At 42.3% G+C, this 25287-nt stretch overlaps 1 protein-coding gene across 1 annotated transcript in view; it reads right to left on the bottom strand.

The window, feature by feature from the left end:
- The window catches only part of VPS13B (vacuolar protein sorting 13 homolog B), a 1674799-nt gene that overhangs the window by 24630 nt on the left and 1624882 nt on the right, over window positions 1-25287 (bottom strand). The window contains 2 exon segments of the mRNA XM_030217225.1: window positions 5035-5205; window positions 17668-17844. Of these exon segments, the coding sequence (XP_030073085.1) occupies window positions 5035-5205; window positions 17668-17844 (348 nt within the window).

Here is a 25287-nt window from a genome sequence, read left to right as displayed (position 1 = left end):
TAACTAATAAAAAGCACTTAGCTTTTAAACAGTGTAGACATCAGTGCAGAAACTAGTCCACACTGTTTAAAAGCTAAGTGCTTTTTAATAGTTAAAAGAAAAATAAATTTAAGGAAGAAATATAATTTAAAAAATGAAAGCTTTTTTGCCAGTGATTGATGCTGACAGGATATTAAAAAATTTGAGAACCTGCATTTTCTGAGGCTTTTCCATCCCATTTTTGACACAGGAGCAGGGGCGTAGCTATGGGTGGGCCTGGGTGGGCCCAGGCCCACCCAATTTCAGCCCTGGCCCGCCCACCCAAGCGCCACACAACTGCAGCAGCAGCCAGCGCAGCAGCCTAGTGTGATGGCAGAGACGGCACGGCACCCACGGTGCTCTGGCAGTTGATCACACCTACAGGCTCTGATTTCAGGCCCGCCCACCACCCAAGCACACACACACAGCCTAGCGTAGCGTAGGTCGCACCCGCGCTCAGGCTCAGATCATCGATGATCGATATCATCGATCCCATCAGATTCAGGCCACATACTTCCGGGAGAGAGGCAGAGAGTGCGTCCACAGATTCCATCCTCCTACACGGAAGCAGAAGCGGACCCAGACGTGGCTGACAGTGGCTGTGCACGGCGGCGTGCTCGCAGCCTCACTCTCGCTCCGCTTGGCTCCTCCGCTCGCTCGTGACGTGGTCTGAGGGAGGGCAGGCTAAAAAAATAGGTGCACATGGCCACATGCACGCATGCAGGGTTGTGCGAGCCTCAGCCTGGCCCTGCCCTCCCTGGAAAGGTGGTCTTCGAAAGTTCGAAATGAAGAGATCATTCGAGAATCGGATCGGACTCCAGTTTCTTCCTGTCTCGGTCTCGGCCCCAGGTAACTTTACTGCCAGTGCCAAGCAGCAGCAGCTGCCAGCCCAGCAGCAGGTAATAAAATTGTAAATGCTTTTTGTTTTCTTTTACATCATAATTTTATTATCATGTAATTTTTTTTCTTAAATTAAGCTAGCTGGGGCCTGGTGGGCACTATTAAAAATTTTTTCACATTAAGTAAGTGGTTTATGTTGATGCAGGGCAGTTGTTGGGCAGAATACTTAGAAATCCATCATCAAGTGAATTCTAAGGCATTATTTTGTAGCATCCCAAGAAACACTACTCATGTCTCTCTCTCTCCTTCTATCTATCTATAGTGCCTACCCATATTAGCTCTGGGCCCACCCAAAATGTCAGGTCTGGCTATGCCACTGCACAGGAGTAATGTTGAACATGTTATAAATGAAGTGATTTTTGATATATTAAGGGCCCTTTATACTAAGCAGTGCTAACGGCGTGCTAGCATTTCTAGCAAGCGCTAAATGCTAAAGACACGCATATATTCCTACCAGTGTCTCTAGCATTTAACACACGCTAAAAATGCTAATGCACCTTAGTAAACAGGGCCTTTAGTGTTATACTTCCTTCCTCTTTGAGTGATTTGTGTATATGAACACATTAAATGACAATAATCTGCTATGTGCTATTCTGTAAGTATACTCTCATATCTTCGATAGCACTATTCACAGGGCAGAGTCTAGGAACAGTGACCAGCTACATGCATAACTTCTAGAATATTTTCTGTTATGTGCCTACCCCCCAAATCTAGGCAAGTACATTACACTAGCTCTATGGCTGATGTACATGCTCATACCTAAACACAAATACACATATATACCCATACTAGTATTCTATAAAGAAAAGTAGGTGCCTACTTAGAACAGGCTCCCGGTAGGACACCTCTACATGGTCCTTCATAGAATCATCCTCTTAATGCTGTCCATTTGACTGAAATATACAGGTATGGAAATCAACAACATTTACAACTAAGAAAACAACAAAATCGGGAATCCAAATTCTGACAGAGCTAAAGAGAATTTTAACTTGGTCTTAAACAACATCTAGCAGGCCATAATAATAAATAATTGGGAACGCTTGTCCCAAAGTGTCTTTCAGGCACACAGGATTCTGAAAGGCTTTCCAAGCGCAACCAAAATGACTTTGTAGCTCTGTGTTTAGGGGAGGCTGCAATGCCAGCACAAGAGATGGGAGGCTGAAATATAAGACACTGGGGTTTAGTAACACATCTCTTGTGGCAAATGCAACATAATGAAGCCCCGCCTTAGTGTGTGTAAACTAAAAGAATGCATCTTTCCTGCTGTCATGTTGCTTTCTCAATCTGAGCCATATTTACTAAGAGAAATACATTTCCTGAAACTTCCTATTCACCTTGTATGAGTGTCATGACCGAAATGGAAGTTCCGTGGAGCAGTGGCTGTGACTTACGTGTATTTGCACAGCACTACAAATGTCTACTAGCACTAGGGACAGAAATAAATAGTCAGCCTGGCTCTGCCCTTGTTTTATTCTCTTTCATTTCAAGCTACAGTTCTTTCATCTTTCTAGGTTTCTTTAAAGCCTTCACATTAACTGATGAGAATTTTCCCATACAGTTAATGTGCTTTGGTATGCCTGTGTCTTTCCTATGAGATAATGAATTTCCACTTTTATCTGAATTTTACTTTTTTAATCTGTAAACTGCTTTAACCTGTTTTTGGAAAAAAAAGCAGCATATCAAACCTAAATAAACAATAAATGGTAAAAAATGTCCTTGTCATGTGTGACACTGTAAGCTAAACTTATTCAGGTGGTGTTAACTGTGCCATGTTATCTGCCACATTAATAGCTAATGCACAGTAACTGTCTACAGACAGGAATTAGCACACACTAACTGTCCTCGCACCACAGTAACTGCTAATGCTCTGGCAGCTAACATAGCTTAGTAAATAAGCTCCTTTGTATTTGCAAACCCTTTTTTAAAGCTGTGCTCCAGTTATACTGTATGATGGAGAAGGGACTGAAATCTAGCAAGTTCCAGCTGTTCTATACAAGAACTGAACATCTCAGGAGAAGAGATTATGTGGTAAAGTATGTGTGACTATGAGCCCAAGTATCTGTGTTTTAGAGTACGAGGTATCTATAGAGTCTGTAGAGAACCACAACTGAGCAACTACTTGTATTATATCATTCATCATTTCTATGTGCTGAGATCTGAAACTCATTACATCAAAGACCACAACGTATGTGTCTATAATGTAAGAATGAAGCTGGGACCTGTTGCTTTCCTGATCCCTGTTCAAGCCCACTACTTACTCCAAAATTGTGGTGTTTCGATCTTCACGCCTTTCCAAATGCAAGTTCAAAGCAAGTTACAAGTCAGGTATGGTAGTTATGCATCCCCACCTCCAAACTACATATACACAAAGGAGGTAACTGTATAAAGTCATTTTTGTGCATATGTGGTGTCTTATACAATACCAAACAGCATAAAAGCACGCACTTTGACATGATGGTGTGTACGTTGCCAATAGGCATGTACAGGGTGGAGTTTCGGTGGAGCATGGGCAGGGTTTGCAAGAATGCATATAGATTAGACAATAAGCTCCAGGGAAGGTCCACCCCTGCAAGGTAGGTGTGATTTCTTCTGTTTATGCTATGAAGACAAGTAGGTGCCTACTTACCCTCTCAAACCAGGTGCTCTGTTGTAAAATTACTCTCCATGAGGGTTAAATTAGTATGTATGCTACCCTCTATGCCCAATCTATGCATATATATTTTTCTCTTGAATTAAAAAAAACCAAACAAAAATGTTCTTTACTTTACAAATGCCTGGGCCTCTTCTTTGAGACACTGTTTCACTTCAGGCCATCAATCTCTTAAAGCCCACATCATCCGGATGTTACTGCTTAGCTGATTTCTAGTAACCTAACCCCAACTTATAACTCTTTGCCACTTCCGTTTGGGGCTTCTTTTCAAGGGCTTGTGGTTGCTGTGTACTGGAATTTAGGACAAAATCAAAAGTCCTTTCAGGCTCGTCCCTTTCAGCCTTTTGCTCTGGAATACTTTTGGTCACTTTGATCTCAGAGGGATTCATATGCCTCCAAAAGGTATTGGGGCATCCTGCCAAACAGTACAGTCTGAAATTCCTCCACAACTCTGACCAACAAAGTTTGCACCATACTTTGGAAAAACCCCTTCTCAAGTGGCATTAGAGTCAGCTTCTGCGCACAGATGATTTTTGAGAACTCATTTTCAAACCTTTCTGTGATATTTCAAAACATGCACAGTTTTACCTCTGACTATCCCACTGGCAGCTTCTTTGACATAATTAGACTGAGTCACTGTGATCTGGATCTCTTTACCAAACTAGGATTCTCATCAACATTTACATGACATTTGCACTTTGCTGAAGTGGTTTTCAAACAAAAACAAGCATCCAACATATCTATGCTGGAGACAGAGCAATCAGTTCTAGCACGTTTTCCTTATAACTCACTTCAAAGTAAACACTTAGGATATTAATGCATTTGTGCTGACCCTGTTATACGCCATGTACCCATTACAAAATTATTCTTTTTCCCTGCTTTCACTCAGTATGTTTAAAAAAAACCCCAGGCTTTAATACTAAAATCCAGAGAAAGCTAAGGTTATGTACGCTTGCAGTGGCTATTCATAAAAAATCTAATACACCTTGATGCTGAAGTTATAGAAATCACATCTTGTGGCTGAAGGAAAAACTTAAAAATATCCCGATCATAAATGTAGGCTTTTAGTTTGACAACTTAAGGGCCCTGTTTACTAAGGTGCTTTTTTAATGCGCCTACAATTAGTGCACGTGTTAACCATGTAGGCACCTATAGGGATATTATAGGTGCCTACACGGTTAACATGCATACATGTATAACGCACATTAAAAACGCTAACACGCCTATAATGCGGCTTAGTAAACAGGGACCTAAATGTGCTGTTATGGAAAGTTTGTAAAAAACAAAACAAAAAACCCCCCAAATGAGCTGTTCAGTACAATAAATAAGCCATACCTTCAAATCATCTATCTCATGCATATTCATTGTGGATATCCTAAAAATCAGATTAGCTAGATGTGTTCTGGCTTGATTTAGAGGATGAAGCAAGCTAAAATGTTCTGCGACATATGTGTACATGTATTTACCTAGCAGGCTGATGCCCAGGCGGGACAGCCCCTGCCGAAGGCCTTCTCCCAGATTCTCGGGTAGCTGTCGTCTCCATTCCTCTTGTCTGTTATAGTGTTCTTCATCTAAAGACAATCTGTCCATGTTCCGAGCAAGACTCGTTGCCAAGTTGGTCAGTGATGTTAAGGTACCTAAAAACACAGAGTTATGCTGTTTAGCCGGTGTCCTGAAATCAAGCTGTTTACACTGAATTTGTGGGGTGAGAGAGGCATGCTGCAGCAGCAGACTTAAATCACACACAGCAAGGTTCTGCATGCCATTACACACACCGGCTACATAATACGAAAACAATCGATGTGAGAAAATTACAGTTTCCGCACCAATACCTGGTATGTCAAAGTAATACAGAAGATGGTAGCAGAAATCCATTTAGTCTGCTCTGTTATTCTTTTCCAAACAGCTAGGGATAAATCCCAGCTGCCAGCAATATAGCACCAGTGCCTATAGGACATCAGAACTTTCCCTAGGGCCAATTTTTTATTTTTTAAGTATGAAAACGCATCAGTCTAACCCTTATGGAGTACAAGCAATTTCTTAACTTGTGTGTAATTCTTAGGCAGACCAAAGAGCCTTGTGTTCCTCCTGATTGTTGCAGAATACACAAATCATTTTCCTACTTCTACTCTCTTAATTATACAAAAAGAAAAGAGAATGCATTGAGTAACATTGTAGTAGGTAACATTGGCCGCTGCCTGAAAGGTCACGGAGCAGCTAGCTCCGAGGACTGAGGAACAGGACCAAACAAAGACAGAACCGTACCGAGACAAGACTGTGGGTGAACGAGCAGCGAGGCGTCCTGGGCTGCTGCAGCACCCAAACTTGGCAGGAGACTCCCGCCGACTGGAACCGGGCGGTCGACCAAGCCCGCGCTGGACACGAGGAAACTGGACCCCACTCGGAGGTGAGGACTGAGGAGAACCGTAGCGCTGAGCTGCCCATGCCGGGGATTGGGAGAGAAGTTAGTCCTGCACCCCTGCTCGCCGGACCTCTGGCCGAGACCCTCCTGCCATGCAGCGGGCCGCGAGAGGTCAGGCTTGGAGCTGACTCCTCAGACGGAGCCGGCAGAGGCGTGCGGCCGAGAGTGGAAGGCTGTCCGAGCAGGTCAGTCACCCGAGTCCGCCACCTGTGGGCATGGAGAGCTCGTGGGGAGACGTACCTTAGCCTTCCACTTCCCCGGCACCTGACGCCGCCGGCCGCAGCCACCGCCAACCTGAAGCCCAAGTCAGAAAGGTAGAATGTGGAAGGCTGTCCGAGTAGGTCAGGTGCCCGAGCTCGCCATGTGTGAGCTCGGAGAGCTTGCTGGAGATGAATCCCAACATCTCACCTCCCCGGCACCCGGCGCCGCCGGCAGCAACCATCGCATACCCAAAGCCCAAGTCGAAAAGATCTCATTTGGAACCTCACCTTCCTCTCAGCCGGGGCCCCTGCGTGGCACATACAGACCGCAGCAACAACCTATTGAGAGGGCAAGACTAGATAGACACCTAGAATCATGGAATCTCTGCACCCTGGAAAAACTTTTCTGAACACTTAACTGTGAATAAAAAAAAAAGACTCAGGAGCACTTCTGGTGTGCCAATGCTCACCCAAAGATATTAACTCCCTACAGTGGAAGCAAATTACTGTTGGAGACAACTTAGCGACCGAACCTCACCCTGAATTATTCCTCCCCTCCCATTCGAACACGGCTTAGTAGCAGCCAAACCGAACTGATACAAAATGAATATCAGAAAAACACTCCTAGCTATCTATTCCTTATCACTGATCCATCTAACACTATCCCACTCGCAGAAAACAACATCATACCTATACTACAGAATCACCAAAGACTGACCAGCCACTCCACACCACAAGAAACTGACAACACCCATATCAAAGGAAAAACAACTCCATGCGGACAACACCAACATAACGGCTGCCCGCCAGAATACAAAATCACTCACTGGACCAGAAAAGAAAAGAGAGGCGGAGGCATAGCACTAATCTATTGATTCCACTTTACAACCAAAACCACTGCTGAGTCCATAACAACCCAACTTGAAATTGCCTCAATCAGAATCTACAGCAAACCCCTACTTGATCACCTGAACTGTATCCTGTTTTACAGACCACCAGGTAATTGGAATGAAAGCCAGCCAACTTTCATGGACTTCATTTCAAATACTTGTGCAACCAACTCAAACATACTGATACTAGGAGACATCAACCTTCACTTAGAAGACCCAAAATCTGCCAACGCATGAGAATGCAAGGAATTCCTCCACCTATGGGATCTTAAATGGCCACACATGCAAGCAACCCACATCAAAGGGCACACGCTCGACCTCATCTCACATAAATTGGCCACAGACCAAAACCTAATGATAACTGATATTAAATTGACAGAAACACCATGGACCGACCACTACAAACTAAAGCTATCCCTAAACTGGCAAAAAAAAAAAGCTCACACCATATACAAGAACACACAACCTACAGCACAAGAGGCTAAATAGACCTGAAAATATTCTGGCAACAAATATACAATAGTGAATGGACAACACAAACGGACCGCAACAGTAATGGGGTGGAAAGGACCAATATCAAGTAATCAGTCACCACACCAAGGTAAGATGCTCCAAAGAAAACCTTTATTAAGACCCAACACGGTCTGTGTTTCGGCTAAAACAGCCTTCCTCAGGGGTCTACAGAATTGCAAACCAATCGATGAGTGCTCAGTTGTGTATCGATTGATGGAGTATTTAAATATCTTTCGATGGAGATAACAAAAACCTGATAGGTACTTTGTATAACATGCTGTCAAAACAATTGCAGAAACTCAAATGAGTGAAACCATTCTTCCTGAGGGAAACATTCCATAGTTTGATACAATCAATGGTACTAAGCCTAGCAGACTACTGCAATGGAATCTACATGGGATGCAAAGAACAACTCATAAAGAAACTTCAGACCACTCAAAACACAGCAGCCAGGCTTATATTTGGAAAAACCCCTCCAAGAAAAACTACACTAGCTACCAATCAAAGAACGTATTGCTTTCAAAATCTGCACCCTGATCCATAAAATTATCTATGGTGAAGCCACGAAATACATGACAGACCTCATAGTCCTACCAACAAGAAATACAATCGGATCACCATGAACATACCTAAATCTCCACTACCCAAGCTGCAAAGGACTCAAATACAAATCAACTTATGCATCCAGTTTCTCCTACAAAAGCACACAAATATGGAATGCACTACCAAAAGCCGTGAAAACAATATACGACCACCTAAACTTCCGGAAATCACTAAAAACCAACCTGTTCAAACCCCTGAGACCCAACTTAAGTGCCTAAACCCTGCAACACAACGAAACCAAAGCTTATACATAACTCTTCCTCTCTATGATTCCCAATGTGTCTCTAACACATGAACCTTATCCGACTACATCAACTCCTTGTATTTGTTTCTCTACCAGAGATGGCGTACGCCTCTACGGTACAATGTAAGCCACATTGAGCCTGCAAATAGGTGGGAAAATGTGGGATAAAAATGTAACAAATAAATAAAATAAAATAAAATAAATAAATAAGAACCATTGCTGAATTAATTGGGGGGGGGGGGGGGGGGAGAGAAGATCAGAGGTACAAAGTTGTATCATGATTAGGTGCCATAGATTTACTTCATATTGAATTGTGGGATGAGAAACTGGAACTGCTACTACTTTGGTGGGGGGACATGGTGTGGGGAGGAGTACTGTGCGTGCCTTATGGTATGCATAATTAGGTCTTTCCTATCTGACAAATGGAATTCTTTCTGTGTAATTTGCTGTTTTGTAAACCGCTTTGATCTTTTTCTATTTAGTGGTATATCAAATTCTAATAAACTTCAATCTAAAGCAAACTGTAGTAATGGGACATGAGGGCAAGAAAGCTGGTACATATAGCAATATAACAAATATGATTATGAAATTAATATTAAACACTGCATCTTGTTAAGAGGCACCCATGTATGCTTTCCCAGTAGGAGGAAGTGGGGAAGGTCAGTGTACTGAAGTCAATACTACTCAAATGCTCCAAAAGAAAGAGACCCTCAGCACAATATCCATAGTGGACAACTGCAAGGGGGAGTGGATTTGGGAGGGGCATAGGTGGGTCAGGGCCACGCCTGAATTGAGCAGTTCAGATTATTGGTACAGGTGTTGCTTTTGTCCAAGTTGGACTATTGTAATCTTATCTCTTTGGGTCCACCTAGACAAGTTATCCGGCAATTGCAAACAATCCAATTAATTTTTTCACTATAGAAGCAGAATAAATTTTCTTCATATTTTGTTGAATTACATTGGTTGCCTATAGAGGTGAGAATTATGTTCAAATTCTTTTGCTTTCTATATAAGATCCTAAATGGTAAATGTCCAATTTATATAATGGATCATATGGAATTTATTTCCAATAATAGGGATACAAGATCATTTCATCCTTCCATCTATTAAGGGAGTAAAGAAATTTAAAATGATCGATAGACTTCTTGCAGCTCAAGCACCGAGGTCCTGATTTTAATATTTGTTTTGCTGCTCAGTTATCTTTTTTCTTACTCAAGAAAAATGTAAAAAAATATCTTTTTAAAAAGTTTGTTAAAATTAGTTCTTGAATAAGATTCTCTGGTTTTTTTTGCTTCCCAAAAGACTGCCTTGGTTTTTAGTTATTGTAACCCGCTAAGAACCTGAAGGTATCAGCAACTTAGAAGAATATTGTAATGTAATTTAATGTAATGTTTTAAAATACAAACAGTTACGTGCCTAACAGCCTACAGTTAGGTGTGAGCGTTTACACCAGCCATTTAACTAGCATCAATGTTCCCTCTATGCTGTGTGAGAGTCCTCCATCTGCATTGCTGCTGGTAAGGGATGCTGTTTCAATATTGTGTTTTCAATCACTAGGTATGTACAGATCCTTACCTGCTCCTCTCTATTGAAAATATGATAGTGAAACAGCACCAATGCTGGCAGGAATGCAGGTGGAGGACTAGAGGGAACGTTGGCTAGAATAGCTGTTTGTGCCTAAAGTTAGGGGTGTAAATATAGACTTACACTAGTAATCTATAATGGCTTAGCATACATCATTCTGGCATCTAACCTTAGGCGACCTTTGTGAATTACCCCCGGATTCTATTTAGTGCGCCTAGAGATTCGCGCCAAAATCCAAGCATATTCTGTAACATCAAACACAACTTAATTGGCTTAACAAACCAATCAGCCTTGTTAACAGCACTTAAGCAATAATGAGAACTAATTGGCCTAAATTTTAATGCACACAGGCATACAGGTGTGGTTATTTTCACATGTTGTTATAGAATATGGCCCTCTGCATCAAAATCTACACACTGGGATTTACTACTACTACTACTATTTAGCATTTCTATAGCGCTACAAGGCATACGCAGCGCTGCACAAACATAGAAGAAAGACAGTCCCTGCTCATAGAACTTACAATCTAATAGACAAAAAATAAAGTAAGCAAATCAAATCAATTAATGTGTACAGGAAGAAGGAGAGGAGGGTAGGTGGAGGCGAGTGGTTACAAGTGGTTACGAGTCAAAAGCAATGTTAAAGAGGTGGGCTTTCAGTCTAGATTTAAAGATGGCCAAGGATGGGGCAAGACGTAGGGGCTCAGGAAGTTTATTCCAGGCGTAGGGTGCAGCGAGACAGAAGGCGCGAAGTCTGGAGTTGGCAGTAGTGGAGAAGGGAACAGATAAGAAGGATTTATCCATGGAGCGGAGTGCACGGGAAGGGGTGTAGGGAAGGACGAGTGTGGAGAGATACTGGGGAGCAGCAGAGTGAGTACATTTATAGGTTAGTAGAAGAAGTTTGAACAGGATGCGAAAATGGATAGGGAGCCAGTGAAGCGACTTGAGGAGAGGGGTAGTATGAGTAAAGCGACCCTAGCGGAAGACGAGATGGGCAGCAGAGTTTTGAACCGATTGGAGAGGGGAGAGGTGACTAAGTGGGAGGCCAGCAAGAAGCAGATTGCAGTAGTCCAAGCGAGAGGTGACAAGGGTGTGGGATGAGGGTTTTGGTAGAGTGCTCGGAAAGAAAGGGGCGGATTTTACGGATGTTGTAAAGAAAGAAATGACAGGTCTTGGCAATCTGCTGGATATGAGCAGAGAAGGAGAGAGAAGAGTCAAAGATGACCCCAAGGTTTTGAGCTGAGGAGACAGGGAGAATGAGAGAGCCATCAACAGAAACAGAAAACGGGGGGAGTGAGGAGGTGGGTTTGGGGGGGAAAATGAGAAGCTCGGTTTTGGTCATGTTTAATTTCAGATGGCGTTGAGACATCTAGACAGCAATGTCAGACAAGCACGCTGAAACTTTGGTTTGGATGCAAGGTGAGATATCAGGGGTAGAAAGGTAGATTTGGGAGTCATCAGCATAGAGATGGTAGGAAAAGCCATGGGATGAGATTAATGAACCAAGGGAAGAAGTGTAGACAGAAAAGAGGAGGGGACCAAGAACAGAACCCTGAGGTATGCTGACAGGCAGAGGGATAGAAGTAGAAGAGGATCCACCAGAGTGAACACTGAAGGCGCGAAGGGAGAGGTAGGAAGAGAACCAGGAAAGGACAGAGCCCTGGAATCCAAGTGAGGACAGGGTATCGAGGAGTATGCTGTGACCGACAGTGTCAAAAGCAGCGGAAAGATCAAGAAGAATAAGGATGGAATAGAGACCTCTGGATTTAGCCAGTAATAGGTCATTGGAGACTTTAGTAAGCGCAGTTTCGGTTGAATGGAGAGGGCGAAAACCAGATTGTAGTGGGTCAAGAATAGCATGTGAGGAGAGAAAATCAAGGCAGTGGTGGTGAACAGCACGCTCAAGTAATTTGGAGAGAAAAGGGAGGAGGGAGGTGGGTCGGTAATTAGAGGGACAAGTAGGGTTGAGTGAAGGCTTCTTAAGGAGAGGTGTGACCACAGCATGATTAAAGGCAGTAGGGACAGTTGCAGTGGAAAGTAAGAGGTTGAGAATGTGACAGATAAAAGGAATAAGAGCAGGTGAGATGGCATTAAGAAGGTGGGTGGGAATGGGATCAGAGGAACAGGTGGTACATTTTGAGGAAGAAAGGAGAAGTGTAGTTTCCTCTATAGGAACTTCAGGAAAGGAGGAAAAGGAATGAGGGGAAGGAGAGAGAGGGGAACGGACTAGTGGAGGGAGAGGTGGCGAGGTAGAGAATTCAAGGTTTATCTTTTGAACCTTGCTGTGAAAGAATTCAGCAAGGGTCTGAGGAGATAATGAAGGGGGAGTTGGGGGAGGGGGCACCTTGAGGAGAGAGTTCAATGTGGTGAAGAGAAGTCGAGGGTTAGAGCCAAGAGAGTTGGTCAGTTGGATATAATAATCCTGTTTGGCGCGTAAAAGAGTAGATTGGAAGGAGGTCAGCATGAACTTAAAGTGTAAGAAATCAGCAAGGGCCCGAGATTTCCGCCAGAGGCGTTCGGCGGAGCGGGTACAGGAACGTAGGTAGCGGATATTAGAAGTCAGCCAAGGTTGGGGTTTTGTATGCCTTATAGGGCGGGTCATCAAAGGTGCAAGAGTGTCTAAGGCAGAGGATAGAGTATTGTTGTAAGAAGAAACAGCCTCGTTGACAGACGTGGATGGTGCCACAGTAGAGTGGATGTTTTCATTGGTGTAAATGGATGTGCGTAATTTTAGGTGCTGGGCTATTAACAAAGCATATTCTGTACACTGTCCCTAAACTTAGGTGTTGCTTATAGAAAAACTCTCAGGCGGAAATGTTTTCTGTGTGGATTTTCTAGGCACCATATATAGAATCTGGTCCTCAGATAGTAAGTGGTCCCACATTAACTCTGTATTAGCCAGTTAGTGTGCTGTAAGTATAACCCTAGCTGGCTAATGTTCTATGCCCATTCTTCACCCATGCCACACCCCCAACAGAAAAATTCTGAAAAATTCAGTAACGCATGGTTTAACACACGCAGAAACATACAAACTACCAGTGGTGTACCTAGCATACTTGACACCTGGGGGCCCCCCCCCCCCCCCCGTGAAAAAATTATTTTTAGCAATAATCATGAAATGAAATAAATGGTCAGAAAAGAAACAAGACAGTAAACATTTTCTTTTATTGAAACTTGCATATGTAATCATCATGCCAGGAGATAGGAAAATACATACAGTACTAAAATCCAGAATGTTAAAATCCAGTACTAGGCCTACTGTCAATTAATACAAAACACAACAAATGTCATTCATGACCTACAGAGCAATTCTACCATACCATAAGAACTCTTTATCTGCTGTCATTTACTATGTTCTATGTACTTTGTAACTTCTACGAGTTACACAACAAGGATGCACCTAGGAAAAGACAGCATCTTAAACACTCCAGTGAGCAATGTAAAGGTAAACCAGCCAGAATAGTACAGATTGTTGATCCTGAATAGTCAATGCCATCAGAAAACCATTTCTTTTTCATAGACACACTCTAACTTAGTATTGAATAAGTATAAAATAGAAATATGTAGAGAAAATTTAAACTGAAGCCTCTAGAAACCAGACTCTGCATACAATGCAACACCATGGAAGCAGAAACTGTGATAATGATGATGTATGCATGTCCCTTAGTACTGTACAAAATATAAAGATAGCAGATGTAAATTTGAAAAAACTAACAAATACCAATAATCCCCACTTTACAAATTAACAAATAGAATACAGAAATAAAACAAATATGTAAAACTAGTAAAACATGCCCGTTTCTTGCGGCAATGAAACGGGCGCTAGCACGGTTTCCTTCCACACCTCCCCCCCCCTCCGTACTCACTCCGTTGGCGTTCGTCCGCCATTGTTGCTGACCTTGCACGCCACTTTCAATCTGCTGTCATTGCTCCGCCCTTGACGTCAACACGTTTGACGCGAGGACGGGGCCCCAACACAGTGTTTTCGGTGGCTTCACCACCACGAAGGCTTCGAGCCGGAAGGAAGTGCCCGGAGGACCTGACAGTGACGTCAGTGTCCTCAGAACGTTGAGGGTGAGTTTTATTATATAGGATAACATATTGCGTTCAGAGACTAAAACCTCTTTCATCAAGTCAGTACAGTATACTGCTGTTACAGTATCCTGCCCCAACATGAGGAAGGGGGTTTGGTCTCCAAACCTTAGTCATAATGTATTAAAATCAGTCCAATAAAAACATTTACCTTATTTCCATTTTCTATTTATGTTTATTAACACAACTACAATACTACTTTATCATAAAGTTAAAAAAATAAAAATAAATTTTTATCTACCTTTGTTGTTGCAGGTTTCTACTTTTCTTATCTGCTCTGTCCCCTCTCTCTGCCCCTTTCCATCCAGCTGCACATGTGCGTCTGCCCTTTCTCTCACTTCCATCCAACGTATGCCCCCTCTCTCTCTGCCCCGTCCCTTTTCATCCAGCGTCTGCATCCTCTCTCTGCCCCTTTCCATCTAGAGTCTGTCCCCTCTCTCTGCCCCTGTCCCTTTTTATCCAGCGTCTGCCCCTTTCCATCCAGTGTATGTTCCCCCTCTCTGCCCCTTTCCATCCAGTGTGTCTGCCCCCTCTCTGCCCGTCCCTTTTCATCCAGCATCTGGTCTGCCCCATTCCATCCAGCCGCACGTGTGTCTGCAATGCTACCCTTTCTCTCCCTGCCTTCCATCCAGCATATGCCCTCTCGCACTTGCCCCTTTCCATCCAGCATCCGCCCTCTCCTACCCCTTTCTATCCAGCTTCTGCTTCCTCTCTCTGCCCCTTTCCATCCAGCATCTGGTCTGCCCGTTCTTCTCTCCCTTCCATCAGCGCCGTCCACCCCTCTCTCTGCCCCCCTTCATCCATCTAGCCAGGTGTCCTCTTTCTCTTCCATCCATTCCAGACTAGTGTTCTTGCTCCCCCAAGTACTTCCTTTTTACATTTTTTTTTTGTTATATTTGTACCCCGCGCTTTCCCACTCATGGCAGGCTCAATGTGGCTTACATGGGGCAATGGAGGGTTAAGTGACTTGCTCAGAGTCACAAGGAGCTGCCTGTGCCTGAAGTGGGAATCGAACTCAGTTCCTCAGTTCCCCAGGACCAAAATCCACCACCCTAACCACTAGGCCACTCCTCCATGATGCCCCCCTGGTCCTTCCTTTTTACATTTCATGACCCTCCCAGTCCTTCCTTTTTACATTTCATGATACCCCCTCCCCCCCGGCGTGCAGCGTGCTGGTCCTGCCAAACTAGCAGCAGCAAAAGTAATCAAATGTTTAAAAAAAAAGTCAAGGCAGTACAATTTTTAAATAACTATTAGGATCGCGCCGCCTAATTAATACCTGGTTCTGCTCTGGACCTGGAAGGGGAAGCAAGTGACCTCGAAGACCTGCATGATCCATCCTCAGATTCTTCTGCTGACGCTACCAGTCACAGTGGCCCGGCTGGGGTGGAGTTGGAGTGCAGTGCAGGAAGTGCCAAAGCCGTAAGTGGAAGGCGCAGGAGGCTTGTGTTGTGGGCAGCTGCACTGAAGCCAGCGGGTGGGACAGAGAGAGGAGGAGCCATCACAGAGGACGGGCAAACAGGCACCGCAGGCGCTGAAGGAAGAAGGCGGCGACAGTGAGGAGAGAGAGAGAGGAGCCGCAACTGCTGGGAGGAGACAGAGTGAGCGGCGCGACAGAGATGTAAGGCGTGTGTTGGCGCTGCAGAACAAGTTAAGGGCAGGGAGCCAAACCGACGGACGGAGTAGATCACCCCCCACTGATTTGTACCCTACTGCCCTGCCACTGCAAACTACCACAGATCCCCTTAATGTGGTTGCCTGCTTCCATGCATTAAGAGGCTCTTTTACTAAGTTGTGGCAAAATGTGACCTTAGCATGACCTTGCATGTGTTTTTCCCACGTGCTAAGGCCATTTTTGCAGCAGCCGTACAATGGCTGATTTCCTACTTTCTATATTAATGGCCACGTGGTAATGTTCCCATTGGCTTGTGGCTGTAAAAAAAAAATTTACCGTGCGAGGCCTTACCACCACCCGTTTTGTAGGCAGTATGGGCTCACGTGATCATCTTGCACTAACTAGTTATTGTGCGGTAATGTGGCTGCACTGATTAGCTCAGTAATGCCCCCTGACATGCTCCCTTCCAAAAAATATAGAAAATTTGTTTAGCATGTGGATAAGCACATGCCGCATTGGCACTTACCACAGGATGCTTGAGGGCATCCCACAGTATGCCATTTTAAGCTGTGTTTGGTGTGTGTTAATAAAATGGCCCCTAAGTACTTAAAGCCCTTTAGTAAAAGAGTTTCATAGTCTTTGGACCTGTCCAAACCTCAACTGGAACCTGCTCCTTTAAAATCTATGCATTTTGCAGCATCTAACATGTATAAATATTGGAACTGTAAAATCAGCATTGCATGTGTATGATATTTACACATGTAGATGCTATGCAGCTGTTAACCAGAACAAACCCTTTAACCCTCTTCTTCCAACCACTGTGATGAAAAGTAGTTAAAAATGTAGCTATCTTGTTTCAGTCAGGAGGAGCTGTTTGCTCTCATTTTCTACCACATCACTTTACTCTCATTTTCTAAAAGACAGGATATATTTGCCAATATATGAGATCACAAAGCTTTAAAGATAGAACTTAAGACACATTGCTAAACAAACAAAACAAAACAAAAAAAGAGCCAAGTTTCACCATGAGTTAAACACAACATTTTAGAAATTAACACATGGTGTCTGTTTATTTATTTGCCATGTGGTTCTCAAGTATTTTCATATACTTCACCCCATCCAAGGCCACCCACCTTCTGCAACAAACTGAGATGTTTTGCCTCTGTCACTGTGTGGACTGCACTGAGCCCTTATTTTCTGAAATTGTTATTTGTTCTATACTATGTTGAAACAACAAAAAACAGAAAATTTTAAATAAATAATGCTACGTACAGGATTATTTAAAAAAGCCTTCATTAAGCAAGAAGCACATGGGAAAAAATACAGCTTCATGTTTTGTTGCTGCCATTTGGCACCACTAGATGGCACTGTTTCTATATCACTGCATAGAGAAGCTGGCTGTGGATTGCATCCAGACTGGCCTTCATGTCAAAATACATCCACATACTTCCAAAAGTTATGACAACTGTATCTACATTTTTCCCCAAATAATAAATATGATGAGGCAACGCAGTGTAGGATTTCTGATGGGAAGCAGAAGCACCTAACATCTTTAATATTTCTGTCTTTATTACGTGGCGCAGATGCCAAGCCAAGGCTTTCTGTCTCCTCAGAGAGGTTTTAACATTTGGATTTTCTGAATCACTCCCACATTCTGTTTTACAGAAAAAGCAACATGCAGGCTCACAGCATTTCATGGTAATCTTTGATGTCAAACAAAACTTGTGAGCAATATTTTATACTGATAGATAGATAGATAGATAGATAGATAGATAGATAGATAGATAGATAGATAGATAGATAGATAGATAGATAGATAGATAGATAGATACACACACACACACACACACACAATCATATTTTTTTCACTAAATTTCAACTTCAGGCACATAGCAGTTGATAATTTGACAATCTAACCATTGGCATGAGCAATCTACCTTTAGAAATGTGTTTCACAAATGAGGTTGTTCCTCTGGAGACGCCACTGACGAAGGCTCCAGGACCTCTGGTCAGCCCTTCATAAGGAAGTCTGAAGAAGTCCGCTATCCCATTGCCTATGCTTCTGACCAAGCTGGCTGGACTCCCCAGAATTTCCAAAGATCCAACGACCCAACCTTAAAAAAGAATACAAATGAGAAAGAAGAGCCGCATTAGACAGAATCTCAGAAGCCGCTGGGGTAGTCATGAAAAAAACTGACACTTTTTCCTCAATTCATTTTTCACACTGGACTGCATAATATTATGAGCTCTCTTGGAACAAAACACAGGAAATAACTCATCCTGTATGAATTCAGAAATGGCAGTTTTTCATACATTATAAATCAAAGCTCTCTCTTTGGCAAACTCACAAATAGCTTTAGTATGACTTCCTCACATAAGCCTCCTGTATTTCTGCTAGAAGTTCACCCTGTATGTTTACAGAAGGATACTGCAATCACAAATTGGACAAAAATACCACGTGTAGCCAAGCATGTACAGGAGGTTTAACTCGCAAACTCTTTTGATTTTGCATTCTTAATTCCAATATTTATCACAGTTAATCTGCTATCACATATGCAGTCATGCAAAACTGGAACTGATAGATGGGGTGTTCCATAACAAACAGGAGTGTTTTTCTTAACAATTACCTTAGAATACATTTTAATTTCTGCAAATTCTTAAAAGATTTTATTTTTATTTATAATTTCAATGTAGTCATACTATCAAAAATACATTTACCAATGTTACAACATAAAACAAAGTATAATACTAAAAGAAATAAAACTGAATAAAATTGGTTTCCAAGTTGGCTCCAAGATCAAACAGAACTATGACAAGTCACTGCCCTGATTAAAGGAATGAGATAAGTTAACGAAACCAGTAATTACAGCTGGTTCAGTGCTAACATTGGGATAAAATATGACTGGAGGAGGTACAGTATTCTGTTGTTTTCTAAAAACAGCTGGAGGTGTCCCAGCACTGCTCTATCAGCTTGTTCAGAAAAGGCAAAATGGCATTGATTGTACTACATATGCATCCAAATTTCTTTAATAAAGGGCACAGACTCAGAAGCAATCAATGGTAATACTTCTTTATAGAAAGGAACAGCTTCCTAGTGGAGATGTTCACAAAAGCATGGGAGGTGCACAAAAGGCCCTCAGACAGAGGAAGGCCATACAGAGCTGAATACAATAAATTGATGGGCAGACATAGGCCATGCGGATGGGGCATTTTTGTGCTAAATGTCCCAAATTCAAATAGGAAATGTAGCCATTTTCGAAACAGCAAAATGTCTCTCTCTATATATTTTTTAATTGCCATATGCAAGATATTTTGTGCTCGGTGTATTTACCTTTTTAGTTCATTAAAAAAAAAAACCATGCCCAACATAAAAACGCACAAAATCAAGCCATTAGCATGTGGGAGGAGCCAGCATTCTTAGTAGACTGGCCACCCAGACATTCCAAGGGCAACCTGGGGGGCACTGCAATAGATTTCTTATAAAACCTCCCAGGTACACATCTCACCGCTACCCCCTTATATTGTATAGTGAGCATAGGCGGTCGGTGGCCCAACTGTTTGGGGAGGCTAAAGGGGGCGAGGTTAGGGGGCCAGGGGTGGAGCTTAAATCCATAATTGTCTGATAACACACAGAAAAAAATAAATAAATAAAAATAAAAGTCACAATTAATACCTTTTATTAAATTTAGATATTAGATATGTATCATATGTCAAAGAATAAAGTGGTTGCTCAAAGCATATTCTAAGCACAATCGCTCAACTGCAAAACACTATGCACAACTTTGTGCAAAAACACACTCAAAACCTTACTGTACCATAAATATTACACTGGGCAGAACCTAATACACCAATATACCACCCATACGGAAAATGCAGACCATCAACAATATGAAACAAGGGATCATATCATCACAATTCTTACGTAGAGCCACAAAACACCCTAATTCATGTTTAATGTGGGATAAAATGCCATAAATAAGTAAATAAATATAAACTTTTAATGTTGAGCACCTGATTCTCAAAGTGGACATATTTCAAACACTAAAATGAAAATAAAATGATCTTTTCTACCTTTGTTGTCTGGTTGTCCGATTCTGCTGCTGTCTGTTCTCAGTGCAGGTCAGGAAGTCATCCTCCTTAAATATCTCCCTGGCAACCCAGCCAACCCCCCCTCCCCCGCTCTCCCAGCAGTAAGGTAAACAAACCATAAACCAATTTCTACAATTGGTTACACAAGGCTAGAGGGCTTTCACTGCAGCTCCTGCTGTGAGGATGGAGGTAAATCAACAATTTAAACCTCTCAGAGCACAGCAGGGGAGGCTTAGCCTGTCCAAGCCTCTTATACCGGGCGCCTATGATAGTGAGCCCTCCAAAACGCACTAAAAACCTACTGTACCCAACTGCACACCACTACAATAGCCCTTAAGGGTGAGAGGTCAACTATATGTGGGTACAGTACGTTTCTGGTGAGTGTGTGAGGGCTCTCACTTTCCACCACAAGTCTAACAGGTAGAGTGGGATATGGGCCTGAGTCCTCTCAACAGTGCACTGCACCAACCACTAGGCTACTCCAGTGACCTGCTTCCTGGTCTAATAGAACTGGCTATAACACCTAAAGCTGGCATACAGGCAGATATGTACTGTTTTCATTCACATCTTTGGAGAGTGCGAGCAGGTCAACGACTACTGGGGAAGAGCCACTGGCATTCAATTCTGGTCACCATATCTCATAAATATTGCCATACTGGGACAGACCAATGGTCCATCAAGCCCAGCATCCTGTTTCCAACAGTGGCCAATCCAGGTCACAAGTACCTGGCAAGATCCCAAAAAAGTACAAAACATTTTATGCCACTTATCCCAGAAATAGTGGATTTTACCCAAGTCCAATTTAATAATGGTCTATGGACTTTTCCTTTAGGAAGCTGTCCAAACTCTGCTAAGCTAACCACCTTTACCACATTCTCTGGCAACGAATTCCAGGGTTTAATTACACGTTGAGTGAAGAAAATTTTTCTATTTGTTTTAAATTTACTACTTTGTAGCTTCATCGCATGCCCCTTAGTCCTAGTATTTTTGGAAAGCGTAAACAGGCGCTTCATGTCTACCCGTTCCACTCCACTCATTATTTTATAGACCTCTATCATATCTCCCCTCAGCCATCTTTTCTTTAAGCTGAAGAGCCCTAGCCGCTTTAGCCATTCCTCATAAGTAAGTCATCCCATCCCCTTTATCATTTTCGTCGCCCTTCTCTGAACCTTTTCTACTTCCACTATATCTTTTTTGAGATGCGGCAACCAGAATTGAACACAACATTTGAGGTGCAGAAACACCATGGAGCGATACAAAGGCATTATAACGTCCTCATTTTTGTTTTCCATTCCTTTCCTAATAATACCTAACATTCTATTTGCTTTCTTAGCCGCAGCAGCACACTGTGCAGAAGGTTTCAACGTATCATCAATGACGACACCTAGATCCCTTTCTTGGTTGGTGACTCCTAACGTGGAACCCTGCATGACGTAGCTATAATTTGGGTTCCTCTTTCCCACATGCATCACTTTGCACTTGCTCACATTTAACGTCATCTGCCATTTAGACGCCCAGTCTCCCAGTCTCATAAGGTTCTCTTGTAATTTTTCACAATCCTCCTGCGATTTAACAACTTTGAATAACTTTGTGTCATCAGCAAATTTAATTACCTCACTAGTTACTCCCATCTCTAGGTCATTTATAAATATGTTAAAGAGCAGCGGTCCCAGCACAGACCCCTAGGGAACTCCATTAAATACCCTTCTCCATTGAGAATACTGACCATTTAACCCTACTCTCTGCTTTCTATCTTGTAACCAATTTTTAATACACAATAGGACAGTACCTCCTATCCCATGACTCTTCAATTTTCTCTGGAGTCTTTCATGAGGTACTTTGTCAAACGCCTTCTGAAAATCCAAATACACAATATCAACCAGCTCATCTTTATCCACATATTTGTTCACCCCTTCAAAGAAATGTAACAGATTGGTGAGGCAAGATTTCCCTTTACTAAACCCATGTTGGCTTTGTCTCATTAATCCATGCTTTTGAATATGATCTGTAATTTAGTTCTTTATAATAGTCTCTACCATTTTGCCCAGCACCGACGTCAGACTCACCAGTCTATAATTTCCCAGATCTCCTTTGGAACCTTTTTAAAGAATCGGCGTTACACTGGCCACCCTCCAATCTTCCGGTACCACGCTCAATTTTAAGGATAAATTACATATTACTAACAATAGTTTCGCAAGTTCATTTTTCAGTTCTACCAGTACTCTGGGACGAATACCATCCGGTCCGGGAGATTTGCCACTCTTCAATTTCTAGAACTGCTCTATTACATTCTCCAGCATGGACTGTTGCTACTAACTGGGTGTCTACCAGGTACTTGTGAACTGGATTGGCCACTGTTGGAAGCAGGATACTAGGGTAGATGGACTACTGGTCTGACCCAGTATGGCTATTCTTATGTCATCCTTGATTCCCTGCAGTGGTCATCTGGTCATTTAGGGCACCTTTTTGTGCCTTATTCGTTCTAAAAACAGGTCTAGACCAAAACGTTGAAGACCTAGACATTTTAATTTTGTTCCATTATGGCTGTAAAATGTTCAAGTGTTAGGAACACCCTAAGCCCACCTTTAGCTTGCCCCAACACAACCCCGTGTGATTTGGAAGCAGTGCAGATGAATTGCATAGATAAAAGTTTACAATACAGGTTTCAAAAATACCAATTTGGATGTTTTGAGAAGAAATTTGGCCAAATGCTCCTTTATGAGACTTTTTGGGTGTTTTTTTCTTTCCAAAATGATCCCCATAGTAATTTTGGCCATCATATTCTGTTTCATTTTATTTGTGATTTTTAGCATCCAAAATAAGTTACAAAGAAAAGTCTGAAAACATGACAAGCACAGCACAGCAAATAAGATACAACTGATACACTAACAATGGTTTGTTTTCCATCTCGCTGTCAAAAGGTATCCTCTCATTACATGGTCAGTAGCAATCTCTCAGATCCTGCTAAGTGTCTGCTGAGCTGATGACAGGAATGATTCTCTTCACAACGTGTGATATTTCATTAAACAGGAGATTTACTGACTGTGCTGCATTGTCTGCAATTCAGTGGAAAGACCCACAGGCAAGCATCTGAATCTGTGATTGATGATCTACTGAATATTTGCTAAGTATTTTAACACCATGGAGAAGCCATTTAACCCTGTATTCTAAATAGTGCGACCGGAGTTATGTGTGCAAATCCAATATTCTGATTTGTGCATGCAACTTAATTATCTTAACAAGCCAATCAGAGCCGATAATTGCCACTTCACAGGCAATTAACACTAATTGGCATCAATTAGAATTTACATGCGGAACTTGCTAAGTGTATTCTGTAAAGTTCTGCGCATAAATTCTAAGACGCAGAACTGAAAAGTGGGCATGGCCATGGGCGTAGAATGGTGTAAATACCGGCGACTAAATTTAGTCATGTGGATAGGTGCTAGGTGTATTATATAAACCACACCTAACTTTAGATGTAATTTACAGAATACTCCTAAGTGTATTTTTTTGGCACTGATTTTTAGGGTGCCATATATATAATCTGGTCTTTAATGCACTAAAACATTTGAAGGGCAATTCTATAATTGGGAACGTGAAGTTACACGTGCCTTGTGTAAGTGCACAGAAAAGAAGTACATACTCATGTAAGTGCAATATAAAAGCACATGAAAGTGCTATAGCGCATAACTGCAAGGGGGTGTACATATGAACAGCGCATCGGCGTTTCTCTGAATTATGCACATAACTAGTAGAATACTATAAGTTAAGCAGGTTGCATGGTTCATTTCGGTGCACCTATTTATACCAGCCATTGACCTTAAATAAATAGTCACGAATAAATTTAGGCACACCAATGCAGATTTTTGCTAATATTTTATAATGGAATCAGTGCCCCCAAATTCTCGTATAGAACAGACACCAAAGGGGGCAATATTGAGTCCACAGTGACCATTGTTCTTTTAGGGGGTCTTTTACAAAACGTCAGTAGGTCCAATGTGGGCTTACTAAACACTATATTTATTTATTTATAGCGTTTATATCCCACATATTCCCACCCAAGGGCAGGCTCAATGTGGCTTACAGGAATTACAGAAAGCATACGTCAAGTGTACAATAAACAGTCAAAGGCATTGTAGTGAAAGAGGCTTGTAAGTAATAGCAGAGGTGGGAAAATGTGGAAAGAGAAGTGGAGTTCAATAGACAGCGGTGCGGGGCGGGTCAAAAGTGTAAGCTTTCCCAAATAAGAAGGTCTTAAGGTATTTTTTAAAGGTCAGATGATCAGGGGTGATTTTCAGAAATTTAGGTAGACCGAATATTCCACAGTTGTGCGCTAATGCAGGAAAAGGTGGAAGCGTAGGTGGTTTTATACTTGAGGCCTCTGTCGATTGGGTATTGCAGATTTAGGTACAAGTGAGCTGATCTGTGAGAGTTACGCAGTGGTAAGCTGACAAGGGTGTCCATATACGCTGGGGCTAATGCCCACCCAACACAGCTGCCGGTAGTAGTTCCACCCCAAGCAAGTGCCATTTCCAGAGGAAAAAGAAACTCCCCGGAAATGACTTGCGTGGTGGTAATCCAGTGGTAATTAGCAGCTATGTAGGTAGCCAGTCCACATACTCTTGGGACAGCCTTTTTTTTGTCCTTAGTTATGAGGATAGCTATCCAGATGTTGTTGAAAATTGTTGCTATTCAGATAAGTGCTAGCTCCTCTCTAGTTTCACACACAAACTGGTCCGGCACTATCCGGATAGTTCTGAGGAGGTCAGAGGAAATATTCAGTGACGCTATCCCCCTAATTCTATATGTAGTGCTCAAAATTGTGCACATGCCCAAATTGAGTGCGTAATGTAATTGTTTAACAAGCCAATTAGCACCGATAAATGGGTGCTAAAAATCAATTATTGGCGCTAACTGGCAATAACTGGATTTACACGCATATCTTTATAGTCGCTATTCTATAAAGATGTACGCGTAAATTTTTCCACCCAGATCTACAAAGGGGGTGTGGTCATGGGAGGGGCATGGGCAGGTCAGAGGCGTTTCTAGGATTTCTGTGCAGTGTTATTTATTTATTTATTAGGATTTATTTACCGTCTTTTTGAAGGAATTTACATCAGGGTACAGTTGGTATAAATCCTCATGCCCAAACTTGGGCATGGATTCTGGCACTATTCTATAAATGAGTGCTGTTTATAGAATAGTGTTTAGCGTGCATTTTTTGGTGCTCAAATTTGGGCACCATTTACAGAATTCAGTTCTATATGAATAGAGCTACTGAATGTTGGCCTCAATAGGACTTATCCTGTTAGAAGGTCCTGTAAACCAGGTAAGCCTTTTTTTGAATATCAGTCCCATACTCTATAGATTTAAAAAACTGTTCATTTCTTCAGAGTTTATATGTATGTATTACACAAGCGTGGTCTATTTACTAAACTGCATTCAAAAAGATGTGGGATGAACACAGA

Source organism: Microcaecilia unicolor, chromosome 1, assembly GCF_901765095.1.
Source record: "Microcaecilia unicolor chromosome 1, aMicUni1.1, whole genome shotgun sequence".
In the NCBI taxonomy this organism is placed as follows: domain Eukaryota; kingdom Metazoa; phylum Chordata; class Amphibia; order Gymnophiona; family Siphonopidae; genus Microcaecilia; species Microcaecilia unicolor.
The sequence above is the reverse complement of the archived record's forward strand: the minus strand, read 5'-3'. Positions and strand labels throughout refer to the sequence as shown.